General features: G+C 38.4%; 2 protein-coding genes across 8 annotated transcripts; one reads left to right on the forward strand and one right to left on the reverse strand.

Moving 5' to 3' along the window:
* Positions 1–32: 32 nt before the first annotated feature.
* Positions 33–8,891, forward strand: styk1b (serine/threonine/tyrosine kinase 1b). The gene is made up of 10 exons (XM_065298311.2): positions 33–531; positions 1,750–1,805; positions 1,915–2,088; positions 3,501–3,824; positions 3,904–4,085; positions 4,366–4,446; positions 7,279–7,487; positions 7,571–7,611; positions 7,796–7,892; positions 8,056–8,891. Exons 2-10 carry the CDS (start codon positions 1,751–1,753, stop codon positions 8,246–8,248), a joined length of 1,356 nt encoding a protein of 451 aa, XP_065154383.1. The 5' UTR covers positions 33–531; position 1,750; the 3' UTR covers positions 8,249–8,891.
* Positions 8,892–9,843: 952 nt separating this feature from the next.
* phc1 (polyhomeotic homolog 1) lies at positions 9,844–19,812 on the reverse strand. Of its 7 annotated transcripts, none has more exons than XM_065298306.2 (15): positions 19,627–19,812; positions 18,982–19,139; positions 18,752–18,862; positions 16,390–16,467; positions 15,691–15,834; positions 15,279–15,437; positions 14,434–14,515; positions 13,407–14,311; positions 13,180–13,318; positions 12,940–13,103; positions 12,717–12,804; positions 11,809–11,896; positions 11,525–11,693; positions 11,168–11,405; positions 9,844–11,053 (listed from the first exon to the last, which is right to left on the reverse strand). In XM_065298306.2, the coding sequence occupies exons 2-15, from the start codon at positions 19,099–19,101 to the stop codon at positions 10,902–10,904; spliced, it is 2,637 nt and encodes an 878-aa protein (XP_065154378.1). In that variant the 5' UTR covers positions 19,102–19,139; positions 19,627–19,812; the 3' UTR covers positions 9,844–10,901. The 7 variants fall into 7 exon arrangements, with proteins under 7 accessions (XP_065154378.1, XP_073667667.1, XP_065154380.1 ...); XM_073811566.1 differs by having other exon boundaries at positions 11,525–11,708; XM_065298308.2 differs by having other exon boundaries at positions 12,940–13,097; positions 14,431–14,515.
* Positions 19,813–19,814: the final 2 nt, after the last annotated feature.

The following is a 19,814-nucleotide window of genomic DNA, read 5'->3' on the forward strand; positions in this document are numbered from 1 at the left end:
TGTAAATGTCAGATATGTCAAACAAAGAAAAGGGATCAATGCACAATCAAAGCATTTAGAAGTGCTCTATACAGAAGACTTGACAACAGCAACAATCAAATTAAAGAAGGCGAGATTAGCATGTTAAACAGAAATCAAACTAATTAAAATGGAGAAGGTATAAGGAAGGACTCAACCATCATAAAACCAATGGAGGTATGAAAAGAGTTTTTAGCATGGCTAATTTAAGAGGGTGTGGACGGCAGAAAGTTTAGAGACGGAGCTTACGTAAAGAGGGTGGAACTGAGTAAGCAACAAAGGTGTGACTTAGACTAACAACAGAAATAGTATACAGTAAACCATAAGGACATTCTCTATAAAGGAAGTTGAGGCGAACAGCACACTAATGAAGACTAATAAAAGAGGACTGGACAACGCTACTTAGGAAAATGAGATGTAGTCCACAATGGGATATCATTTCTGTCATGCAAGAAAATCTGAAAGAAGATTAATCTAAGACTCAGATTCAACTACAACCACTGTGTTCACCAGGTAAGCCAACAGACACAAAAACACACATAGCTGATAGAAAGACATGAGTTTTGAAGTAGGCTTATGTGAGTTTGAGATTGTATGCTAATTGTAAAAAAAAAAACTGAAGAGAAATACAAGGAAAGACAGATTAGATATTACCTTTCAAATACTGCAATGGCTAATTAGAAACGTATTTTTCAAAGCAATAAATTATTTAAAATGTATCCGGTGTGCTTATGTGGATTAACAGGTGTAAATGACGTGTCATTGTGTTGCCTACATGCTTTCGATGATGAAAAATGTGGACAGACAAGTTAAGCAAGACGGCATTAAATATCCCACATATGCATAATATGACCCTTAATTTTCTAGAACACCAGTTACAAAAACGTTAATCTGATGAGAGACAACAGTTATAGCCATGAATCTACACAAACCATGGCAAATGTACATTTGAACTGACATGTAGAAACCATACTGTTGGAGTGGGTGTGTTCATTGTTGTAAAACAAATACATTCTCATATTGCACTCAAAGCACAAGGTTGCATGTTTAGTCATTTTTCATAACACAGTGAGATACCATCATGTATGCACACAGTTTGCTTAGGTATATAAACATTTACACAGTTTGTTTCCTACTCCTGTTACTGGTTATTTGACTTAAAAACCCAACTCTGTTTTTCCTGAAAGGACAGTGACGGTAAGTAAGATGTTTCTGCTGAAGTCTCAATTGCTCAGAGCGTTATAAGGAATAGGAAGACTGATTGTGTTACATTGACCCAGAAATCTGCTGTCTTCAATTACCTTTACAACAATATCCTCAACAGACGTTTGTTTGTTTGTTTATTCTTAACGCCATTTTAGCATCTATAGCTAAATTTATGGCGAGAACTGGTTAATCTACACGAAAGTTAATCCACACATTGATTCACACACACGTTGGGGAGGGCCATTTAAGCATCTCCAATTCACCTAACCATATGTTTTTGGAAACTGAAGTACCTGTAATAAACATAAAACGGTTTGGATAATTTTAGGTACTTGTCTTGAAACAGAAAGGTTCCAAAGATGTTAAAGGTTCTTTAAAGAACCATTCAGCCAAAAATGGTTCCTCTATGGCATCATGAAGCACCTTTATTTTTATTAAGTGTACTTTTGTGTAGAGCAAGACGTCATATCTAAGCGGAATGCAAATAGCAAAATCAATTTATTTCAAAATTTTGTCTCTTCTCAGGATGGCTTCTACCAGCTCTGCATATTCGGCATGTGCAAATACAGATACATTCTGTCGTGAGTAGTCAATCACTAATAGCCACTACCTATTTGTTTTCAAGTTTCACTTGAATTCAATTTTCATTATGGTAACATGCCTTGTATTCATTGTGATCTGCTCTTGCAGAGATCCGGGTGTATCAACAGGAAGTGATCGTCGTACCGGTGCTGTTTTTAATGATGTTCTTGGTCATACTGGTTTTTCTACTGCTGATGAAGTTTTGCCCTGAGAAAGTTGATCGCTTGCAGCCGAACTCCAAACAATCCGCTAGGAATAGGAGAAACTTGCAAGGCATTGATGGTGAGTTGAGAAATGTTCAGGGTGTACAGAGTATAGTATAAGTTATTCAAAATATATTTGTATTATTAATCAGATAATGTTATATATCACTGCTTACATTTTCCTGTCCAAAGTTTGACGTGGCAAAAATGGTCACAAAAAAGCTCCCAAGCTGTCACTGGGGCAGTACCCAAAAAGTACACATTTGTATATATTAATACCAAAAGTGCATATCACTACCTCATATATACATATATTGTTACCAAATGTATACACCTCTGTACCTAAATGGTATATACAGGGTTCCAAAGGGTCCTTGAAATCTGTGAAAGTTTGTGAATCTGGAAGGGGAAATTCAAGGCCCTGGGAAGTTTTTGAAAATATACATACATAGATGGCTAGGCTATTTTTTGCAATAAGTTTTCTCGAAAAAAATCCATATTATTCCCTGTGTAGTGTAGGATAATATCATAACATTTTTAGCTTTTTAAGCACACGTGCTAAACTGTTTGCTTTAAATGCCCATATCTTCTGTATGCGAATGTTGATTCATACCAAAATGCTTTTTTGCATAGTTGTGTTTGACACATGAAAATGTTTCGGGTTACGTATGTAACTGTTGTTCCCTGAGAAGGGAACGAGATGCTGCGTCTCCCTTGCCATACTTCCTGCGTCCCTGTTACGCCGTCTTTGGCAATATTTCAGATAGCGATATACTTCCTGGCTCCCGCGTCACCCTGTCTTTGCTGTTAAACCTCACCATTGGTTGAATTTGATATATTCATTCAGACGCACTTACCCCTGGATGCATCTCCAAAGTGTCACCACAGTGACGCAACGCGAGTTCCCTCGAAAGGGAACTGTAACAATGTATCTTAAAAGGTAACACGATGTAACCTTGCTCTCACTTGAAATGTGCCCCAACATTTAGTCCTTGAATTTGAGGGTATTGGACCTGGAAAGTCCTTGAAAGGTCCTTGAATTTGAAGTTAACTAAGGTGTGGGAACCCTGTATATATAAGGACATGTACATGGTACTGCCCCAGTGACAGCTTGCGACCATTTTTTGACAAGTGTACATGTCCTATAAACCTTTTATGTTCCAAAGTCTATATAATGAAGGTTAAATGTTTGCTTTAGTGTTAAACACATCTATCACATCTCTAGTAAATAACACTGTGTCTTGGCAAAGGCCTATGGAAAATAATTAGTATTATGTGCTTGCCTTTGTTCCACACAATGACACTGTTTGCACAAAGCTGCATAGTTTTGACACAAACTATTCATGGATTCATGAAATATGACATTTAATAGATTTGTTTTAATCACAATCCTGTTCATTAATTTTCCTTTTCTTGATTGATTACCTTTGATTTTCCCACTTTATGTGTCTACTGTTTATCCATAATATCCGACCTGTTTTGTCTGCGTAGCTCCTGTGGGTCTAAATGCTCTGGAGGGTGAGCACATAGCACTGGACACCACGTCGTACAAGACCTTCACCCCTTCATCAACAATTAAAGAAGAATACACATCTGACTCCTTAAGTGTCAATGTGGCCTTCCCTAATGGGAGAGGCTCCTTCGGGGCCACAGCTTCAGCCTTCACAAAGCCCAAAGAACTCCCACGTCAACGGCTGCCGGAGAATTTTAATGGGGTGTCTCCCCTTCCATCATCATACTCTTTGAAGTCAGACTCTGTCTCACTCTATAGGGCTCGAATGGAGAACAGAAATGTGGTGCTGCGTGTACTTAAAGGTAAAAGACGGTGGTTTATGATGTACGGTATTCATAATTAAATCCAGTTTAACTCATGATCTTTCTTATTCTTAAACAGATTCAGCCAGTAAACAGGAAAATCAGTCCTTTCTCGGCTTTGCAGCCTTCCTTTCCCAATTGGGACCTAACCCCTTTATACCAGAGCTTCTGGGTATTGTATCCCTCCGAGCTCCTCTCATTACTGTTATGGAAGAGATGGAGCACCGGGATCTTCTTGGATTTTTGTGGAGATGTAGGCAGGTGAGATATTTTTTCAGGATCTTCTATTGCAGTAGTTTGTGAATAGTAAAAAGTTTTGTTGTTTTAACCCATTGTTGGGTGAAATATGGATTTTCTAGAAAAATGGAACCTAGTTGTCAGGTTTGTGCATATTTCATCCAACCATGGGTTAAAACATCCCAGCATAGGTTCATTTATACTCAGAGGTTGGGTTTGGCCCATGAGATATGGATAAAACTAGTAAATGTCAAGCATTCCTCATCAAAACTTCCACTAAACTATTCAACTTCATCTCAAACAGGATAAAGTTGGACTGGAAGGCATTTGCGAAATGACAGAGAAAAAGATCTACACTATGGCCTTACATGTGTCCACTGCACTGGTAAGCAAAATATTGTTTTACTCTGCTTTTTCATCACTTTTCTGACCCACATTTTCAGACAAAAATGGTCCCTAGTTGTCACTTGGGTGTAGGGCTGCACGATTTGGGAAATTTTTCCCATTGCGGTTATTGATGCTAATATTGCGATGTGCGGTTGCGATTTTAATAAATGGTATCATGAGTCAACTTGATGGGTTTTAAGGAAAATCCACACACAGTTTAGTGATAATGCTTAAATGTGTATTTGTAAAACTAGAAATGTTTTTGTATTGCCACGTGATGTAGCAACTGCTCAGTGTCAATAATCCTAAATCCAAAATACTGCCATACAACAGACATAGTTTTTTTTTAGAGACCAGGGGCCTCATTTATCAACAGTGCGTAGAAAATGTTCTATATTTGTACCTACGAATGAAATTTAGAATGTGTCTAAGTACAAAAAAATCGGGATTTATCAAACGTGCGCACGGGGTTCGTACGCACATCAGTAAGTAATCCTTGATGATAAATCCCACTTGTTCTTAAGCACCATGCTCGTGCACGTTCATGGTCATTTGCATTCCGAAACGCCTCCAATGAACCATATATGGTGACAACACCTCCTGTTATAAGTCACGTGGTTGTGCTTTTTCCCTCATCGCAATAATGACAAAGAGAGCGAAAAAGAGGAACTTTACAGACACAGAAATTGAGTTACTGGTGGATGAGGTTAATGTTCACATCTGTTTGGTTCACTTAGTACGGGAGGAATGACTAACAAAAGAAAACAAATCTGCATGGTACGGGAACATGTTACCAGTGAGTTTAATTCCGTTGGGTATGAGAACACTTCTAGAAATAAAAAAGTGGTTTGACATAAAATTATCAGCCAAAAAAAAACAAAAACGCGTCACAGCACACCGACGTGAAATCAGTGCAACTGTAGGAGGACAGACAACGACAGAACTTGGACAGCCGCATAACCAGCATCATCGGCGTGATCTTTGAAAACGCGCTCCCGGCGGAATGGATTATTTGCCAAGTCTTCCAATAATGCAAGATAAGCCACTGTTTTAAGCATTTGACGGAGCTTTCTTACATAGGGTTAGACACTTATTGCATTAATTAACTTCAATACTGATTTGCAGTTACTTTATTAACAGTAATCATTTTTAACACCTGGGGGTGGATAATAAATAGACAAAGTGTTCTTTTAACACTGGGGATGGACGGTCCTGTGTAGTATCGCTATTCTACCACTAGATGCTCTGCGTACGCATACTCCGAGGTGTGCGTATATTTACACACATTTCTACGTATAAGTACAATTTGATAAATTCCACACTTTGCGTAAAACTGTTCCTACGCACACTTTACGCACACTTCTGTTCGTACGCACGCTTGATAAATGAGGCCCCTGATCACTGTCAATCTCCTCTGCTTCCATCTTCGCTCTGGTATTTCCGCGCTGCACACACACAAGTGACAACGCATGCCACACACGTGCATGCCACACGTGCACTGCCTTTTTTGTTCTTTTCTTTCTTTTTTTAAACAGTAAGGAAAATCGTCAAACTGTTATCAGAATGTTTGTGTTAACAAGTCCACACATTTATTTATTTAATATAATTGCAACATTTTGCTGTCATATAATCGCACAGGCTGACATTGCGATTGCGATGCGATTAATTGTGCAGCACTACTTGGGTGGTATCACAAAAAGTACAACTTTGCACCTAAAGAGTTTATATTAGAACCTCAGAGATTCATATTAGTTCCTCAAAGGTAAACTGGTAACAAATGTATACATATCTGTCTCTAAATGGTACATATTACTAGTACTATCGTCCCAGTGACAGATAGGGCTTTCAAACGATTAATTGTGATTCATTGCATACAAAATAAAGGTTTGTGTTTGAATAATATATTTGTGTGTGTATTGTGTACACACATACATGTATACTTTTAAGAAAAAAAAATGTTTTTATATATTTTTGTATTTATATGTAATATAAAATATATCAAAATCTAAATACATCAAAATACATGTAAATTTTTCTTAAAAACATACATGCATATGTGTGTGTATTTATATCTACAAAATAATTACACACAGTGCGCACATATACATTGTGCAAGAAAGTTTAATTTGTATGCGATTAATCTTTTGACAGCCCTAATATAAATATATTTATATTTATTTATTTATAAGTGCACAAGCAACACAAACTTTTATTTTGTATGCGATAAATCTCAAAATAATTACACAGTGTGCACATATATATTATGCAAAAACAAACTTTTATTTTGTGTGCAATACATTTTTTGACATCCCAATATAAATATAAATATGTATTTGTATTTTTTTTTTACTTACACACATGCAACACAAACTTTTATTTTTTATGCAATAAATCTCGAAATAATTACACACCGTGCTCACATATATATTATGCAAAAAGTAACTTTTATTTTGTATGCGATTAATTTTTTGACAGCCCTTACATAAATATGTATTTGTATTTATGTATTTACTTGCACACATGCAACACAAACTTTTATTTTGTATGCAATAAATCTCTATTCATGGTTTCACAGCTCTACTTGAGACCATTTTTAACCATTTTTTCTGACAGTGAGTGCTGCAATATGATAATTTCACTAAAGCTTAGCTTATATAAAGTTTATATATAAAATATTTTGCCATTGTGTAACTTTCTGTATACAGTTGTAATGCTTCAGATAGTCAGAACTTTACAAGAATGTTTTTAACTACATATTAAGGCTTACTGTGACATTTAGTTTTTTACATCAAGCTAATTCATGACATTTTTTCTGCTTATTTTTCTTTAGGATTATCTCCATAACAAAGATCTTCTCCACTGTAACATCAAGGCTCGCAGCGTATTAGTCAGTAGTATGTTTACTGCAAAGCTCTGGGGTTTCGGCGATTTGTATGCAAGAACTTCAGAAAATACAAATCACAGGGAAGATCTTGGTAGAAAAAAGTGGCAGGCTCCTGAATTATTGGTCAAGAGACCCGCCACTCCAAAAAGCGATGTGTAAGTATTGTTTGGGTACAAATTGTTAAATTGATATATCATAATTGTGTGTCTTTATTATATTTTTATGTTTCTTTTTGTAGTTGGTCATTTGGACTGCTGCTGTATGAAATGGTGACACTTGGTGAGTCATATTTTGAGATGATTAAAAGTTGATGGAACAGGAATAATGTTCCTGTAGCTCAGTGGTAAAGCGATTTGTATATCTTGTAATGCACTGAAAGTCCCTTTGGATAACATCATCTGCCAAATGAATAAATGTAAATTCCCCTTAAAAAATCATTTCTCTTACTCTCTTTGTCTTCCAGGTGAGGTTCCTTTTGCTGAAATTCCTGTGACAGAACTTCTACAATATCATCAAAGAGCCAAAACCCTGAAGAAACCACACAACTGCTCAAACTCGCTGTAAATCAACTTTATTTTTTAGCCTCTCCCAATCTGTCCATCCTTCTATCTGTCAGTCTACAATAGTACTGGTCTACGTTTAGTAATTGTTTATGCTTTAAACCAACAAAACTGTTTCGAAAATACAACAAAATAATTGTTTCTACTGCTTTTTTTTCTCCAGTTACTCCATTATTAAAGCTTGCTGTCAGTGGAAGGAGCAAGACCGCCCTTCACTGGCTGAGGTCAGACGTAAACTTCAGTCAGGAGAGAAAAGTGCCAATGACAGCGTTGTTCTCCGGGTGCCTGAGCCCATCAATGTTGAACAATATCTAAAGGAGGCAGGATACGGAGAATCCAACTACACCGTTTTCTAGAAAAAGAAAGATCTACAAAATGCATGAAGTCAACACAAAAACCTCATTTTGTGTCTGTTGTGTAAACTGTGCATTTGCATGCTTCATGATAACTGATCAACTTGACCATATTTACATAATTCTGCACAAAATTTTCCTTTAACTTTTATTCATGAAGCCATGACCTGTTTGTCTCTGTTCCAGGAAGTAAATTTATGGTAACTGATCTGATCTTACATCCCACACCCTCCTTGTAAGCAGAAGATCATGACATATTTGGAAACAAACAAGAGACTTAGATACGATTATTAAAGTTATGTTTACTAAAGACAATGTATCCACTGTTTACCAGTAACAAACTAGGAAAATGTGAAAGACTTAACCTCGACAGAGCTATAAGCTGTAGCCAACAGCCTGAAACCTTTATTGTTGTAAACGTATGGGATGTGAACAAACTAAAAGCATTTACCTTGGGCCTTGTCCTAAATGAGAACCTAAACTGTATTTCTTTTAACTTCATATACAGTTATATATGTGACCCTGCCTGCCAAGGTTATATTTCACAGAATGTTTACATTATGTAGGATGATTTTATGTAAATAACTGTTTTCATATGCAGGGTCACATATGGTGATTTACTTGTATATAAAAAACATTAACACTGTTTCTATTGATGTGGAGCATTTTTTTTAAATACAAGAACGTGTACAAGACTCACAAACCCTGTTTCCAGTTCTTACAACTGTAAAATGACCAGGTTTTAGTAAATTGCACTAGTGACAACAATTTATTTTTTTCACAATGAGCTCTGCACCAGGCCACTTTGGGCAGCGAAAAAGTAAATATTGGATTGCAATTTAACCGCACCTTCCTTTATTAATATTTATGCATACAAAGCAACTCAACCGTAGGTATAGCACACCGCCTTTTTAAGTACTCGCTGTCATAAACATTCACGCTAACTTTTTCACCATACAAAGCTCTCAAGTTGAGAGACTAATTGTCATCTACCATATGAACCGTATCCAAAAATAAAGATGCTACTTTTTAATAGAAATTAACAGTTCCTACAATCATCTACGATAGAAGATTTTCCAAGGTCAGTTATCTGAACAAATCCAACCCTGTGTAGTGAAATGATCTCTCAGTTCACAGATTTCAATGGCAGTAAATCAGGTAAAGCAGAAACAAGGACAGTGGCACTAATAACTGCAATGGTATCATTGTTTCCATGGTGACTGCATGACTGATATTTTAGTGCATGGGAATATCTGATTGTGTTTTTTTTTTGGTACAGTCTGGCAGTCCAAGTGCTGATGGGCATATTAGTAAAACAGGTTTTTTGGAGTCAACTTAAAGGGATAGTTCACTCAAAAATGTCATCATTTACTCACTCTCGTGATGTTACAAACCCACATAAATTTCTTTGTTCTGATGAACACAAAGGTAGATATTTTGAGAAAGGTTTGTAACTGAACCATTCGTGGACCCCATTCACTTCCATAGTAGGAAAAAATTATACTATGGAAGTAAATGGGGTCCACAAACGGTTTGGTACAGGTTTGTAACAACATGACAGTGAGTAAATGATGACAGAATTTTCATTTTTGGGTGAACTATCCCTTTAAAGCCTCCAGAGGACAAGATGAAATACATTACAGTTCACATAATGTAAATGCTTAATTGTCTTTGTTCACATAGGAGAAAAGAAAGCCATGAAGAAACAGACAGCTGTCAAAGGCAAAAATCTAATACAGTCATTACTACTGTCGCTGTGAGAAAGGCAACTTATTCACATCTTTAACTCTAATAGTCAAATGAACTAAAGTGTAACATTGATCACCGTCTGTAATCTCACCATCACTTTGATTACAATTGTTTAATGTAACTGACAAACACAAACATGACTTTAGGATAACACATTTACAATTGCCTATTCAAAAGATCGCATATTTATTCAAAACTATGTGAAAAAATATAAAAATTGTAGAACATTCAAAGCCTACTGTGAGGGCTGCATTAAGCTTATCATCCCCAACATCATCCTGTTATTTTTATCATTTTTAATCTTTTTATTTTAGGATAATTTCCTGAAGGCTATACGTGACGGTGTATAAAAACATGACAATTGTACAGCGATAGTGAAAATCATGTTCATCATTTATCCTACTTTCATATTTTTGAAACTATCATGACTTCTTTCTTGCAATTTTTTGAGAGCAAAATAAGATATTTTAGATATTACCATCTGTTATCTGGTGACTTTCACGTTATTTTATGGAAAAGGAAGGCGTTCACAACGGTGAGTAAATGATGATAGATTTTTTTTCTTTTTTAGTAAACTATCCCTTTAAAATGAGAACTACTGTAGCAAATCTAGTATCATACAAAACAATGATTCAAAATAATACTATTACTAGCCCAGTCTTTCAAATCTAAAGATGAATACTACAGTAAATGATTTGTTTGTAAATCGTCTAGCTTTTAATAAGGCATCGCTTGTTATCTCTTCAGTCTCTCTTGCTAATCGGTTTAGATGTCACCTTTTCCATTTCTTCTTCATTCTTGTGTATTAATCCCTCTTGTCAGCCATCATTCCTAACAGCTTTAAATCTCCCTCTACTCCTCCAGCTGGTGATGAAAAATAAAGCTCCTATCCTGCATCTCACATTGTTCAGTCTCTCAAACTGTTGATAGAAGCACAGATTTTGAGGGCGGGGCCAAGTTTGATGTTCATGGTGGACATGAGATGCTCTTCTTTTAATAGCAGCAGTGCCTGTCCATCAATCTCCTGAGACAGGAACTGAGCTGCAAGGTCCTCACAACCTAACAAGATATCACAGTAGAAGAGTGCATTAATGAATAAATAAGAACATAATGTGTGCAAAAAGGATGTAATGTTCACACAAATCTAATAACATGAAGCACCAGAACACCTACCTTGAAGAGAAGAAATAAACCGACACACTTCCTCCACACTCCATTGAGAAGGGTTGCCAGACAGGAAGTGATTCCCATCCACCTGAAGGCCACCTGGTGCGGGATCATCCAGCTGAGGGCCACAGTGTGCCGGTCTTGGGTACGAGAAGGGTGAGCTGGGAGAGAATGACAAGAAGTCTTCGTCTTCCTCCCCATCGAAGCTGGAGACGTCTTCAGAACGACTGGATTCGGAACGGCACTGAAAAAGAGAAATGACAAGCCACGGACAAAAATGTAAATATTTAAAATTAAACCAAGAGGAAGAAAACAGTTAGTTGAGTTTACATATGAGATTATTCATTTATCATCCAAACTGACCTTTACAGCTAAATGCCTGCCTGCAATTTTAGCGCAGGCGATTTCAGAGCTGCTTCTGCGAGGACCTCTGCGTCTAATGACATCTTGGACAGTGGAGACCCCTGGTGGTCGTTCTTCACCACCAATGCCCCTACTAATGCGGTAGTGGTTACTGCAGCTGACATTGTACCTTACGTCCAGAAGTCAATAATAAAATAATACACAACACAAAAGTCAAATGTCTGCCTATGTAGAGACTATGCAGGTGAATAAAACCATTAACACATGGATAACTTGGTAAATACCTCTTAGCACAGAGTTTGGAACAGAAGCGTTTGGATCGTCTGAATTGGCTGACTGGTGCAAATCTCAGACAGTATTCACACTTTAACACTGTCAAAAGATACAGAAAACAACGTAGGGTGAAGACACAAACGTTCAGGAAAAAGATCATATTAAAGGACACTCCACTTTTTCTGAAAATATGCTCATTTTCCAGCTCCCCTAGAGTTAAACAGTTGATTTTTATCGTTTTGGAATCCATTCAGCTGATCTCCGGATCTAGCGCTACCACTTTTAGCATAGCTTAGCATAATCCATTGAATCTGATTAAACCATTAGCATCGCGCTCAAAAATGACCAAAGAGCTTTGATACTTTTCCTACTGTATTTAAAACTTGACTCTTCTGTAGTTACATTGTGTACTAAGGCCAACAGAAAATTAAAAGTTGTGATTTTCTATGCAGATTTGGCTAGGAACTATACTCTTAAACTGGCGTAAAAATCAAGGACTTTGCTGATGTAACATGGCTGCAGCAGGCGTAGTGATATTCCACACTTCCCGAAAATAGTCCCCTTCCATTAAAGCATATTGTCCTAGTCATATCGTCCTAGAAAATCGCAACTTTTAATTTTCTGTCGGTCTTAGTACACGATGTAACTACAGAAGAGTCAAGTTTTAAATAAGAAAAATATTCAAACTCTTTGGTTATTTTTAGCATGAAGCTAAAGGTCTAATCAGATTCAATGGATTATGCTAAGCTATGCTAAAAGTGATGCCGCCAGACCCAGAGATCAGCTGAATGGATTTCCAAAAGGTAAAAATCAAATGTCTAACTCTAGGGGAGCTAAAAAATGAAGATATTTTCAAAAAAGTGGAGTGTCCCTTTAAGTTTCAATTGTTGAAAATTGTTACTCATCAACCATAACTTACATTCAGAGTTGCGGTTCACTGGATGTAGGATGGGTGGAATAGCAACAGGAAGAACTCCTTCTGCTTGCTCTTTTACTGGACCAGTCACCTGTCAATCACAAGGAAAACTATTAAACTGTCACACCCACGTGCGATACACAAAAAAGGTGTTAAATAATTCATTTTCTTTGTTAGAAATGGTTACAGAAGAGAATCAGGTAGTGGACACTAGAAGAAAACTCACAGGGAAAGGTTCTGCTCCCTCCTGGATCACAAAACCTTCAATGAGGTGAGTGAGAACTTGAGGTTTGACCACAGCCTGTGGGAGAGGTGCTCGATCGCCCTGCCCTCCTCCACGAGGAAGAGAAAGAGAGAGAGTTGGAGGAGTGGGAAATGCCATCTCTGGAACTTAATAAGAAAGAATGAGAAATAAATTGTTGAAAAGAGAAAGTTTAGGTGCAATAGAGGCAGTTCTGCTGCTCACCCGTGTCTAGCAAAGGAGCTGGCGAGAGGGGAGGGGCGGAGTCTTGGAGGGACTGAATTGCATTGATGGTCTCCGCTGCCATATCATGGGTTGCATCTGATTCCGATTTCCGTTTTAAGGGACCAATGACTTGTTTTGTCTATGAGAAAATAAAGAGCTCATGATTTCCTTGAGTTACAGAATAAATTCCAGTACACTCTAGGTGGACAGATCGGTTATCTACTAACCTGAGTTGGTACAGACTGAACAAACACAGCATCTCCAGAGTTATTCTGTCCATCCATTGAGTTTGAGACTGAAGCAGGATTACCCTGATTCAATCCTGTGCTCTGATTGGTCTGCAACTGAGACGCTGGGAGGGCACTTTGGGCTGCTTTAAGGCACATGCCAGCTCCTCCTGCTTCCACTGCGGTCACCATAGTAACTACATTGCTACTGGAGTTGGCTGTCGTGTCCTGCTGGGAGCAACAGGGCCGAGCCTGAGCAACTGCTAAAGCCTGGGAATTTCCTAGTGTGCTCTGCCTAGCTCCCACCAGCTGAACTGGGACATGGGGTGGGTGAAGGCCGCCCGTGCCAGTGTTGTTGTTGGGTGGTGCCGGAAGGATGGGAGGCGGGTGGCGAGGGGACATCTGGACTGGCAGACGGTGCCCCTGAGCTGCTTTAGGCTGAATGGGCACATGTCCCGTTCCATGACCCAGTTTGTCTGTAGTCAGATTAGCCCCTGTCTGCTGGAGAGGCTGCACCACTAATGTTTGGGCAGCCATGTTTGATTTGGCTGTCACTGTGTAACCTTGAGAAGAGGTGGGAACATTTGAGGTGGGCACCAGTATGTGGGTAACAGTGGCCGCCGCACCAGGAACACCTCGAGCCTGGCACAATCCAGACTGAGAGAGGATCAGCTGAGAGAGGGGGAGCGACGGGGAAGGGGATGATGAAGGAGGGTTGGACGAACCTCCCGCTTGCTGTGGTGTGACAGATGATTGGTTGGTGCCCTTCATGTTAAGGCCAGAAATGCTGGGGTTGGTGGAGTTGGAGTAGTTGGGCAGTTTGGTGTTGGAGAGCGGTTGAGCCTGGGGTTGGACCTGCTGGGCTGATTGACCAAACTGCTGCTGCTGTGTCTGTGGGAATGATCCTTTAAAGACATAGAAATTGGGTTCATTTTACATTTAAAGCATTATGAAGTAACAACACTACACACATACATTCACAAAGAGATCTATAGAAAAAGAAATGTATAATGTATATGCTCACCACCTGTCTCCTTCCTGTCTGCAAACTCTGTCTTGCCAGTTGCCACCCTTGGAGTGGAGACGCAACGCATTGCTAAGTTCTGTACCTGAAAGAGAGACAGACAAGGAAAAAAAGTGAAAAAGATGTGGGAGAAAGAAACGTATACAAACACGATTATGTATTTTGACAGGATGGTAGAAAAACACAGGAAGTGATGAGGAGAAGGGATCGGGAAATGACCACAAGCCGGATTCAGGGTACAAGTATTCACGGGTCCACTTATATCTGAAAACCTGAGCGGGTTCAAGTTTAAAAGTTTCACGTGTTCCTCGGACATGGGTTGGGTATAATAATAGCGAGTCTCAGGTCATTTAAAATGAATGCGTTTTGGCCAAATAAACCCTAAACGACGCCAACTATCTTGCATGTGTGCGTCAACGTCCTTTTCCCAACCCCTTCTCTATTTGCCAAGAGCGCCAGACCGGTCAATCAATTTTAAATGTACATTTTAGCGGTTACCTTGGTGTCGTCGTCAGATAAAAAAGGAAAATAAATGGAGCATTGGCCCAAATTGATTGCTAATTTCCCCAGATTTTTCCAGGGTCGGTTCTTTGTTTAAAAAAAAACATTATTTATGTACGTCGGGTAAAAAGTGATTAGGGTCATTTCGGGTCGGGTTCAATTCTTTGGACCCGAGAAGACCTCTTATTTTAGGGCGCCCAAAGTGCTCTTGTGCTATATTCCTGCAGAGCTGACCAAATCACAAAAAAGTTTGACACCAGGTTCAGAAGAAACCAACAAAAGCAGAAACCAAGTATGAGGACACAGTACAAAAGCTGAAAAATATAATTTAGAAGGCCGAGCGTCACCTGATCATTGTCTGACTGGTTACTTGAGGATGTGGGAGTTGCTTCCTGTTGTTGCTGTTGAGGCTGCGGTTGGGCAACCGCTGCCACAGCAGCTGTTGCCGTACCGCCAGGCATAAAAATAAGCTGAGGGGTAAGAGGTGCCCTAAGGGAACGGTTTACCTGTGGGTGGAAACCCATGTAAAATTACAACCGCAGAAAAAGTGCAAGCTTGGATAAACGTTACATAAACATTTTCTTGTGTTTCAACAGCTAACAGTTCACCAAATCATAAAACTTATCTCTCCTTACCATACCATGCACAAAGTATGAAGGTTTTAAATTAAGCACATAGTGCATTGTTTAAGTGCATAAGGTATAGTATGTCATTTGGGACACAGCTTTAGATTTATGTGCACTATGACAGGACACTTACTCTGAGGTACATCTGACCCTGTCCGCCCGAGTTTCCACTCAGCAACACTGACTGGTTAAGGGCTGATGATGTTGCAGAAGTGGCAGGTCCCATTGGACGGGGGTTTGTCATGGTCCCTCCCCCAGAGGTAGTACTTAAGTTGACCTAAAAGAAAGTAACATTGCAACCGCTATAATTTTTAAAACATTAAAAAAAATTTATATTATCAATAGTCATTAAACCCAGTGACACACTGGAAATTTAAACTAAGCCTGTTAATATTAGAATCTTTAATCCATTTCCAAATCATTTTTGACCCTGTCTGTGAAATTCAGGCTAATGTTTCAATCTAATAAGATTTAAGTTTGATTTCAATCACTGATTTCACATTCATTTCAATCTTTAACATGGCCTTACTCAGTCAATATTAAAGATATTTTCACAGAATGTCCTTTACATTATTTTATATGAAAAACAGTAGATCACCAAAAATGACTTCAGCTGGGATTTCGCAGACTTGGTAACATTGCATCTAAGCCCATCATTGGCCTTTTCCACAGCAATAGATTCTGCAATCATGCTTGTCAGTCTGTCTAATGTTAGGACATGTTTTTCCAATCTGTATGTATGTGCTATTCTTTAAAGGTTTGTGTATACATCTGCATTTTTGGACAATGTGTCGTGTCAAATGTTTTCACAGTTTTGAAGAAAGAGACTCACTGTGCATTGAGCTGAGCTTGTAGCTTGAGAGACACTGTTACTGGGAGAGCTGGATTGACGACTGGCTGCAAGAGTTGCCTGAAAATAACAAAAAACTAATTGTAAGTCTAATGGTGAAATGCTAAACAAAAATCTAGCAGCAAATCAAGCATAAAGTGAACTGCACTTCATAGATGTGGAAAGGCTAGACGATAAGAATAATATTTTATTTTCGCACAAAATATTACTGATGATGTATATATATTTCATGGTCAATTTATATTCTATTGAAACTGGTAAACCTCAATAGATTATGTAAATGTACATATAATATAATATATGGTTAATTAACTAAGTAATTTAAAGGTGCCAAAGAATACTTTAATATAATGTTAAATTGTTCTCTGAAGTCTACATAGATGGTATGTGGCTTTATTAAAAGCAAAAATGATCCAGAAACGTTTTTACATGTCCATTTACAACCCTAGGATTTCCCCTTAGAATGAAATGGTCTATTATTAGCTTATTTGAAAGGGTCATGAATAATAATGTTGAGCTTTGCTCTGATTGGCTGTTTCTCAGAGCAGTTTAGTTCAGTAGCTCTGTGTGTGTGTAAACAGACCTTCTGTTTGAGCCTGTACTAGACGTAGATACAGACTTACAGATTACAGATACAGAAAAGATTATTTGGAGATTGAAAATGGACGTTTCTAAGCGGTAAGTTTGTTTTTTTAGTATGGACCAGCAAAACGTACTGTAACGTCTAGTAGAACTTTCGCCTAAACCCTAGCATATAGCATTAACTAACATAAAGGTTTACATTAGAATGAGGAAACAATGGTGTTTGAGGCTCACGATATGTCATTACCATGTACAAAACTCTTATTATTCATCATTTAAATACAGTTTTCTAGGGATGTCCCGATCCGATCACGTGATCGGAAATCGGCCCCGATCGGAATCGGACGTTACCTTCCGATCAGGACTCAGATACATTATGCAGGGTTTAAATTGGGCCAGGACCGTCCGGGGCTAAGCCCCAGCACACATACGGAAGGTCTTGCTCTGCTCCGCACCAGTGTACGCGCTGCGCTGGTGCGTGTGAACTGACGCGAATAATGACATGTTTTCATTCATAGGCTTTTTACCGCTCATTTAAACGACCCGTCGATCGTTTTTGTCACTATGTGCTCAGTTAATCTACATCAGTACGCAGCTCCGTGTCTCACTCAGAACCTCAAGAACGCGAATTCGCACAGGAGGATCACATTACACATTGTAAAGATGAGAGATAGAGAGAAGTGCACACATCGAAAAAACTTAATAGAAGTCTAGAAACAAAGTATTAAAGTAAGTATAGCCATGTCAGTAATCTTATTACAATATGTTAACTATATAACTGGATACAACTTATTGCATAGTTTAATAAAATAGTGTATATTGATAATACAAATCAATTATGACCTAACTAGTGATTGTTTAACTAACTGCTGACCAGCTTAGGGATTCTCTATGGCTAATTTATAAGGCATAGCCTATTGCTGAATCAGTATGTTGTTTTTCTTGTTAATTGAGTTTTTCTGGGTAGTCTATCTTATGCCTAGAATTAGTCAAGAAGGTTGAGTCTTATAACTTCCTTCAAAGTTTGATCAATATTGCATGATGACATGTGCAACAAATTCATATAGGGTGTCAGACTCATATATTTGCATAATTTAAAGTTCAGGTTTTAAAGTTTGGGTCAACCTGTGGTACAGCTTTAAAGCTGAAAGTTATAAAATCCTATCAGAGTTGCAAAATGTCATTGAAACACACCAGTGGCTTTGCTGTCATCAGGATAAAACATGTTACCCCTCAAACCCTCCCTCCTAACAGAGCATCCCCACAAAACAAACCCCAATTTAACCCCTGAACATATATTATTTTTTAACACATCAATAGTTATGCACTGGAACAGTGTTAGACCATTTTGACTCCACACAGAAACAGCAATGAACGCGGCATGACATAAGGAACATCCTGAATCTGTTTTTTCGCTCTTATTTATTCTTTTTTTTATGTATTATAGAAGTATCGGATCGGGACTCGGTATCGGCAGATACTGAAAATCAAATGACTCGGACTCGAGGGCAAAAAACCCTGATCGGGACATCCCTACAGTTTTCCATTCTACGGCACCTTTAATGCTTTACTAAACACATCAGCCTTTATTTCATATTCCAATAGACTTATGCGATGGAGCCAAAATCTATCTGCAGGCTATTATTGTCTGTCATCGGTTATCTGATCTCATATATCTGATATAATTTTTACAGCCTGACTAAAATCACGTTTTTGTGGTGCTCATTTGTGATTAGTTTGGAGTCGACTGACTGAATCTGACCTGTTGCACAGCAGCCAGGTTGTGGAGTTGAGCGCTGTTGATCTGTTGCTGCAGCATCAGCTGCTGGAAGTACTGAGCTGCATTGGGCTGCCTCTGTAGCGCCTGCAGTGCCTGTGGACACATGTACAAACACAGACTACTAAGTTCTCAAAAGCCCTGACGTGAATAAGTGTATTAAATTACACTTCAGAAAGGCTCTAAGTGGAATTTGCAGTGGCTTTGTGACTCACCTGCACAGCTTGCCTTTCATAAAGAGACATTTGAGCTATCTGAGGAGGGCGGGAGTTTCCCCCCGACGCAGTGCTGCTATTGGCTGAGCTGGAGTTGGTCTGGTCTTCTCCTGCCTCCATGCTCACTGGATGGACGACCAGTCAATCAAACTTTGTAACTGAAAACCAGAGAAAATATGCATAAATAAACGATTTATAACAGACTGTGTTTATCCGTTTAATAATACAAAATATGCATTAGGTAAAGTAGTTTGAATACTTTTGTATAGTTAAGCTTGTTAGAGAGTCTGGGAAATGTTATAATAAATCTTAACAGTGCTTTATATATAGCGTTGCATTATCAGATAGTCTTAGAAAATAGATTTTATATGTAATGCACAAAGTGCAGTAAGTCAACTGTCAGCTGCGTGGGATAGATAAATAATCCAGGTAACGTTAATGCTGCAATATTCGCAAATCAACGAATGAAATGCACACTAGACAAAACAAATAATTGCACAAAGATTAATTCTTAAATGCATATGCGAAGAAGCAATGCAACGTTATCGGGTAAAGATAATAAAACCACCCCCGGCTCATCTGCTAGAACTGCAAAAATTTTGGCGAACTGGCGACTCCCAAAGTGCAAAACAGACAAAATTTTACCTCTCTGCGATCTTCACTGTTTAAGCGTCCTCCTCCCGTAATGAAAACAACCGATTGGAAATGTTGAGTCCGCGTTACTTATGATATCGATTTCATAAAGTTCCGCTCTTTATTTTCTGCTTTTACAAGTAATGTTGAAATTCTTCAAACAACGGTGATTGCGATGAGGCTCAAAAAGCGATAAAGCC

The sequence above is a fragment of the Paramisgurnus dabryanus genome, chromosome 13 (genome assembly GCF_030506205.2).
Source record: "Paramisgurnus dabryanus chromosome 13, PD_genome_1.1, whole genome shotgun sequence".
Lineage (NCBI taxonomy): Eukaryota > Metazoa > Chordata > Actinopteri > Cypriniformes > Cobitidae > Paramisgurnus > Paramisgurnus dabryanus.